This window comes from Suillus clintonianus, assembly GCF_016758775.1.
Source record: "Suillus clintonianus strain FC179 chromosome Unknown DEU56scaffold_3, whole genome shotgun sequence".
Taxonomy (NCBI): Eukaryota; Fungi; Basidiomycota; class Agaricomycetes; order Boletales; family Suillaceae; genus Suillus; species Suillus clintonianus.
The window spans coordinates 317,856-324,489 of NW_024539227.1; the positions used below are offsets into that span (position 1 = coordinate 317,856).

A 6,634-nucleotide genomic window follows, 5' to 3' on the forward strand; every position below is an offset into this window, starting at 1 on the left:
GTAAATGTTGAGGTCTGACGCGAGGGACAGGCGAGGACAGTACTTGACTGGATCACGAGGTCAGCCGGTCACCAACTGTAGAATAGAATTGAAGTACTCAACATTAAAGCTTGCCCTAGCCTCCTGGTCCCATACCCTGGTACCCCATCCCGTGAGTAATTTCTCGGAATCGGAATGACTAGATTTGTGAGCTGTTCGGCTTTAAGCCTTCTCTTCTTGCTCGTTGACATGCAATATTCAAGCCGAACAACGCTTTTTAGAAACATCTTCGGTGACAATGCGACCTTTGGAGCAGATGACAAATGTGGCCCCGATGGTATGCGTGTCATGAGCGTTACTTATGGGCTACCAGTCCGGTGCGCCGGTGGAGCACATTCTATCGACTCAAGTAGTAGTACTCTATTAGAGTACTCGAGCTCCTGGGAGAAAGAGGCTGAAAGGGTGTATCGTGAGGCGCCGCCGCCGTCGCCGCACCTCACTGCCTGGTGGTTGGGAAAAGAACCCTGGAGTAGACCGCGGTCCCCTGAAATATTTGATAGAAGTGAGCAAGAAGTGAGTGGTATCCTTGAAGATAACATGGCAGTATTGAATTTGCTAGGTTGACCAGTGGCAGAAAGTTCATTTCCGGCATTTCCGATGATGGCCAGTAGCAAATTTGTGGGAATCACATGACATCAGTGGAAGCAATGACGTCGTTGGCTCAACTTTCCTTTTGTGGAAAAACAGTCCGAAATTCAAGCTGTATCGTCGAATAAAACCGTTGCGCCACCGAGTTGCGACACGTCTTGGCGTAGCCTATCACCCTTCAAAAAAAGATAACACTTCAAGTCGTGATAAACGTCGTATAAAGGTTAGCCCCTCCTTGCTTCATTTCCATCACCTCCACTCTTCCTCATAATGAACGCTGATTACTTCCCTCCTGTCACAGTACTTCTTCATCCAGACAATCATTCATCTATGTCTGAGACAGCTTCAGCAACCAATGGAACCCATAATATTCCCAATGGTAACAGCGCAGTTGCTGAAGCAAAGGGCTCTCCCGCAACTTACAGTGCACCCTCCCGCGTCACTCTTCATCTCGGTCATCTGCCAAGCAAGAAAGATATCAAGGCCCCGTGGCCGCGCACGCCCTCACGGGTCGGTATACACATGAGTTGTCACAAAGGGAGTCCATCTAACGTGTATCCGGGTGTCTTCTGCCAGGTTGACCCTAACAACCCGCCGTGGCCGGCCTATCGTGGTTATCACGAGTACTCCTTCGCACACGCAACAATGGGCGTTCGTTTACCCACCATCCTTGGCAAAGCTATAGATGATGCGTCCAGAACTCTTAACGAGCAGTATGCCGAAGATAAGATTGTTGACCTTGTAGAATCTTTGGAGAGAATGGACGCCCTCATGGCCGACCTCAGTGGAAATGCAAAGTTAAGACCAATCGTTGACGATGGTGAAGGTGATGTCGCCCTATGGAATAAGGAAATCGCAAAGTATTTCCAGGGTATAATGTTCCCCACATGTACCACCCATCTTGGCTGACTATCCACACTTTTAGGCAAGGATTTCATGAATGCACCTTGGTTATTCGCCGAGGCCTATAAGTACCGTCGTCTGCATGAGTGCTTCAGTGTGAGCAAGTACTGGAAAGACTATGATGTCTTCTACCGTCAAAAGGTATGAATCAGACCTCATCAATTCTTCCAGTCTGACATCCCTCCCAGTGTGACACTTTTTCAAGATCGACAGATGCTGTCTTTGAGTTGTCTATGCGCTTTGCTGAGCCTTTCAAGCAGTCAGAGAACATGTCAGTCAAAGAGAAAGCAGAAAGCGAGAGACTCATGTTTCTAGAGTTGACTCAAGGTGATGACACAAGTTTCCAAACTTCGCGCTACTGACATATTATGCAAGTGTGTTTGTGGGGAAACTCGACCGACCTTTCACTCTTGATCAACATGACGGAAGAACAGATTAAATCTCTCCAGTCAACAGGAGGCGATCACCTCGCTGCCACTGAGAAGAATATTCTTGGCAACCATCTAAACCAGCTTTGGGAAGCTGTCAAGGTCCTCCGCGAAAAGACTGGTGGACGAATTGACTTCGTGTTGGATAACGCCGGCTTTGAATTGTATTGCGATTTCGTATACGGTGCGTTCCAGAACCAGTGCTTGATGGAGAGATTGACAACTTTTTTTACCAGCTGATTTTCTCATCCAGACTGGTCTGGCTAAACAGATTCGATTCCATGGCAAGCGGTATCCATGGTTCGTGTCTGATGTGACCCGGAAAGATTGGGACTGGTTGCTGAATACCATGGTGTACGGGCACTTGTTCCCGAAAGCCTCGGAGGTTGAGCGAGAGTCGCTACGGAGACTCGGGGCCCGATGGAAGGTAGGGGAACTAGTTTGTCTCATACATGGGGTTTTACTCACGTTTGATAGCAATACGAGAAAGATGGTAGATGGCAGTACGAGCAACATCCTTTCTGGTGCACTGGATATACGTTCTGGGACCTTCACAGCGAGGCGCCGGATCTCTTCCTACACCTATCTCGCGCAGATCTCGTCTATTTCAAAGGTGATCTGAACCATAGGAAGTTGACGTATGATTGTGCTGCACCAGCCAGCATTCCATTCGACATTGCAATTGGACCGATGGCCAGTGCCGCTGGAGCTCCAAAGATTTGCAGTCTACGGACAATCAAAAGCGACGTCGTGGTTGGACTAGGAGACGACGGGGACGCCATAGCAGAGAGGTTGGACAAGGAAGAGCCAGGCTGGAAGATCAGCGGGAAATATGTGCGTACTTTCAGCAGTTATGGCTCCATATACTGAGCGTCCACTTCATTCAGGCTGTTGTGCTCCTGTCAGAAGGTCGACCCGGGGAGAAAGTGCGGTTTGCTTGAGTGAAGTGAATTTCACGAATAGCTGCACCATCCGGGTGCCTGTCTCTCCTGTGTGCCGGGACTTCGTTGTTGATTATCCTATCAATTGGACTCGAGAGCACTGTCGGTAGAATTTGGGTAGAATGCTGCCATATCTCCGTCCTTTGCACATTGCACAAGTATGCCATTCCCACTATCAATTGCTATTTTTGTCACTGTATTCATTTATGAGATACTTATATGCTGTCAATTTCACCGCTTTGAGATGTAGGACAAGCAATAGTGACATGTCGAAACGCGCCGAGGATCCTGTCATTTATAGACTGGGTACATATTTAACTCGCATTCCAGTCAAGGGTCCCGGTTAAGTTGGTCAAACACACCCAACGGCTCGATGTTTGCGTGCATCGCTCGCTTGTAGCATTTTTGCTGATGGCGGCCGGTGAGCATCATGATTGCAAAGGAGATATTATTTGCTGAATGATCGCTGGAAAGATTGAAACTTTATTTAACCCAAAGTATCGGGCAGATACAAAGATAACGTGTGGCGCGCATCGGGCCCACTGTGAATTTGTGCACAAACCGCGGCGCGGCGCGCTTCAAAGAGAGTAATAGAATGTACCTTTGCATGAGCTCCTCAATACCATTCCACACAGGATGTCAACTTCACGAGGTCGTCGGAGACTCGATCGGCGAAACCTATTCCTATTGCATAAGGATTCATGGAAAACAAAAAGGATCTCCTCCGACGTGTTCATGTGCTTTATGCTTTAGATCGCCAAGTGTATGGTCGCGGACCGAAGAGTACTCATGGAACTTGTGCTTCAGTATTCTAGTATTCTTAGAAAATAGCTTGGTACTCACGCTCGGCGCGTTTAAATCAACAATGAACCACGGCATTACACCAAAGAACTAGTGCAGTGCAAAGCTCCAGAATTATGACCTTGGACTTGCTCGTGGTGTTGCATGCAGCTGTAATAGCAAGGTACAAAAGGGGATGGAGCAGTATTAGAGCTAAATCGTTACTAACCATAGGCAGCAATTGTTGATTTGACCCAGATTCCCATGAAAGGGAAAGGTCAGCTCGTACAGATTGACCAGGGATCGGCCGGAACTGCGGGAGCCTATCGGAAGCAGCAAATGACAAGCTTATGCATGATCTTGTGGTCACCACAAGGTCGCCATCATACTTACCATGGCAGTCATCGTCAACGTTGGTCACGATGAGGGTGAACCAGGTGACCATCATGATTAAGTATGGCTGTGAGTCAGTATTTCAATGAACACACGGATGTTAAGGACATAGCATTTAATATCGATTCTGGCGGGATGAGCTGATGTGGTCGAAGGAGCGAAGGCGCGGCTTACTAATCGGAAGTCTCAATGGATCGAAGGTTGTACATGATTCAGACGCTCAAGTAGTAACACTGTTGGCCAGTGGCACGAGATACATGCAGGGCTATGCGGCCCCCAATCAATTTCTATATAGCGGTGATTGAGGCAAGATATCGCCATCATGATCACGACTTCGCATGCACGAACATTAACAGGTGAATATTTACGTCACTGTCTTGTTAAACTGTTACTTTCAAACCTGGTGCCATGCCATCAAATTTCCCCGTTCTTCAGAAACTTTGAAATGGCTCCGGTTCTCGCGAGATTGATGCCTCAGAATTCAGTTGCGGTGCATATGCTCCAGGGACAATGGTTCTTCATCTTATCTCTCCTTCACAGCAACACTCCACGCTCGAATTTTTGTGTTGAGACGGCAGGTATTCTTGTAATCTCGTCAGTGTAACAAATGTAATATCATCAGACCAATGCGACATTCTTCTTCGCAATGCTTAGCCTCTCCAGTAGGCTGGAGTCTCTAAAGTGAAGCACCCGGCGGTGATGTGAATGTGCTGCGAAGGTGGACTTGTCATGTGAGTTCATCATGCAAGGTTGGCAACTTGGTACTCCCTAACCCTCAGTCCATGAATAAACAGGTAGAACCGTGTGTCCTCATGTATGAAGTTCCTCTTACTCACGGCCAAAAACAGCTACTTGTCCCGCTGTATCGGTTTTGATCAAAGATGCGCACAACGGGGTCGATTGCTCAGTTATTCCTGTTTACAGTTTCTTCACGTGAGGGGGCGCGTTCCATACGGTTCAGCCTTCGAGATGAGATTAACCATGTGCTCACCTTTTAGCACACTGTATTCACATTCACCAGAACGTATATAACGGGTTTCGAAATGGGGTATGATTATTACCTTCCAGTACCGGCCAATCATGTTCCCAGCTGCATCATTGTTGACGACTCTTCTCTTGGCCATGTCCATTGCGGCATCGCCTGTTGAAGTTCGCAACTCCCCCATTACCCTCCCCATCGCCAGGAGGCTAAACACCGCTGGTGGTGCCATCAACCTCTTGCAGCACGACCAAGCTCGTGCGGCCGCCCTCAAGACTGCCGCCACAAGCAGTGTCGGCCGCCGTGCTGGTAGCATTGCAGTGACCAATGATGCTGTCTCCTACATCGCAGCAGTTGGCGTTGGCAGCCCTGCCACAACCTGTAAGTTTAATAACTGATGAGATATGCCAGTTGTTAATAGATTGTTGAAGATGACTTGATTGTCGACACTGGTAGCTCAAACACTTGGGTTGGAGCCTCCACTCCGTATGCGAAGACCAGCACCAGTGTCAACACTGGCCAGGCTGTGGCAGTCAGCTATGGTTCTGGCTCTTTCTCTGGTATGAAAAACAAAGATATCATGAGTTGAAAATATTTACGATTATCTATAGGAACTGAGTACACCGACACTGTCACTCTCGGCAGTGGGCTCACCATTACCGCGCAATCCATCGGTGTTGCTTCTACATCGACGGGCTTCACCGGTGTTGACGGTATCCTCGGCATCGGGCCTCTCGACTTGACAGAGGGCACCCTGACAAACTCACCGTCGACGACGATCCCGACTGTCACTGATAACCTCTATTCCCAGGGCACTATTTCTGAGGTGCTTGTCGGTATCTCTTTCGAGCCCACCACTTCGCAGACAGTCACCAATGGAGAGCTCACCTTCGGAGGAACTGACGCTACCAAGTACACCAGCGCCATTACATATACGTACGTTGCTTCCGCTTGGAGATCAATCCGGACTGGTAATAATTGTTTTCTTTCAGTCCTCTCACTACCACCTACCCTGCATCCTACTACTGGGGTATCAACGAGAGCATCACCTACGGCTCCACAACGGTCTTGTCTGCAACGGCTGGTATCGTTGACACTGGTACTACCCTCATCCTCATTGCCAGCAGTGCGTATCTCGAGTACAACGAGTGGTCTTAATCTGATCAGTGTTCGATAGACGCATTCAGCACGTACCAGTCTGCAACCGGTGCTACTCTGGATCGGACGACTGGTCTTCTCCGCATTACCTCCACCCAGTACAGTGCCCTCCAAAACCTTAACTTCAATGTTGGCAGCGTACGCTATTTCTGTCTCCAGCGTTAATGCTTCTTGTTCACCATTTTTCACAGACCACCTACGCACTGACCCCTAACGGCCAGATCTGGCCTCGTGCCCTCAACACCTATATTGGTGGTACCAGCAGCTACATCTACCTAGTTGTCAACTCCATTGGGGCCCCCAGTGGACAAGGTCTCGACTTCATCAACGGCTACACTTTCCTTGAGCGCTTCTACTCCGTGTTCGATACCACCAACTCCCGTGTCGGTTTTGCCACAACCGCATACACAACTGCCACCACTAAC

At 48.7% G+C, this 6,634-nt stretch overlaps 2 protein-coding genes across 2 annotated transcripts; both read left to right on the forward strand.

Annotated features, from left to right (window-relative positions):
• The first annotated feature begins 6 nt into the window (after positions 1–6).
• DEU56DRAFT_767778 (uncharacterized protein) lies at positions 7–621 on the forward strand. The gene is made up of 2 exons (XM_041351186.1): positions 7–46; positions 101–621. Exon 2 carries the CDS (start codon positions 175–177, stop codon positions 601–603), a length of 429 nt encoding a protein of 142 aa, XP_041214737.1. The 5' UTR covers positions 7–46; positions 101–174; the 3' UTR covers positions 604–621.
• Positions 622–789: 168 nt separating this feature from the next.
• On the forward strand, positions 790–3,153 carry DEU56DRAFT_767782 (uncharacterized protein). The gene is made up of 9 exons (XM_041351187.1): positions 790–850; positions 929–1,137; positions 1,204–1,498; positions 1,553–1,671; positions 1,719–1,857; positions 1,906–2,142; positions 2,195–2,385; positions 2,436–2,792; positions 2,846–3,153. Exons 2-9 carry the CDS (start codon positions 958–960, stop codon positions 2,897–2,899), a joined length of 1,572 nt encoding a protein of 523 aa, XP_041214738.1. The 5' UTR covers positions 790–850; positions 929–957; the 3' UTR covers positions 2,900–3,153.
• Positions 3,154–6,634: the final 3,481 nt, after the last annotated feature.

Excerpts from the sequence above, each read along its gene's own strand:
- DEU56DRAFT_767778 (XM_041351186.1), top strand. The coding sequence starts at position 175 with ATGACTAGATTTGTGAGCTGTTCGGCTTTAAGCCTTCTCTTCTTGCTC.
- DEU56DRAFT_767782 (XM_041351187.1), top strand. The coding sequence starts at position 958 with ATGTCTGAGACAGCTTCAGCAACCAATGGAACCCATAATATTCCCAAT. Across the intron at positions 1,138-1,203 it reads GGCCGCGCACGCCCTCACGG|GTTGACCCTAACAACCCGCC; the intron begins GTCGGTATACAC and ends GTCTTCTGCCAG. Across the intron at positions 2,386-2,435 it reads GACTCGGGGCCCGATGGAAG|CAATACGAGAAAGATGGTAG; the intron begins GTAGGGGAACTA and ends CACGTTTGATAG.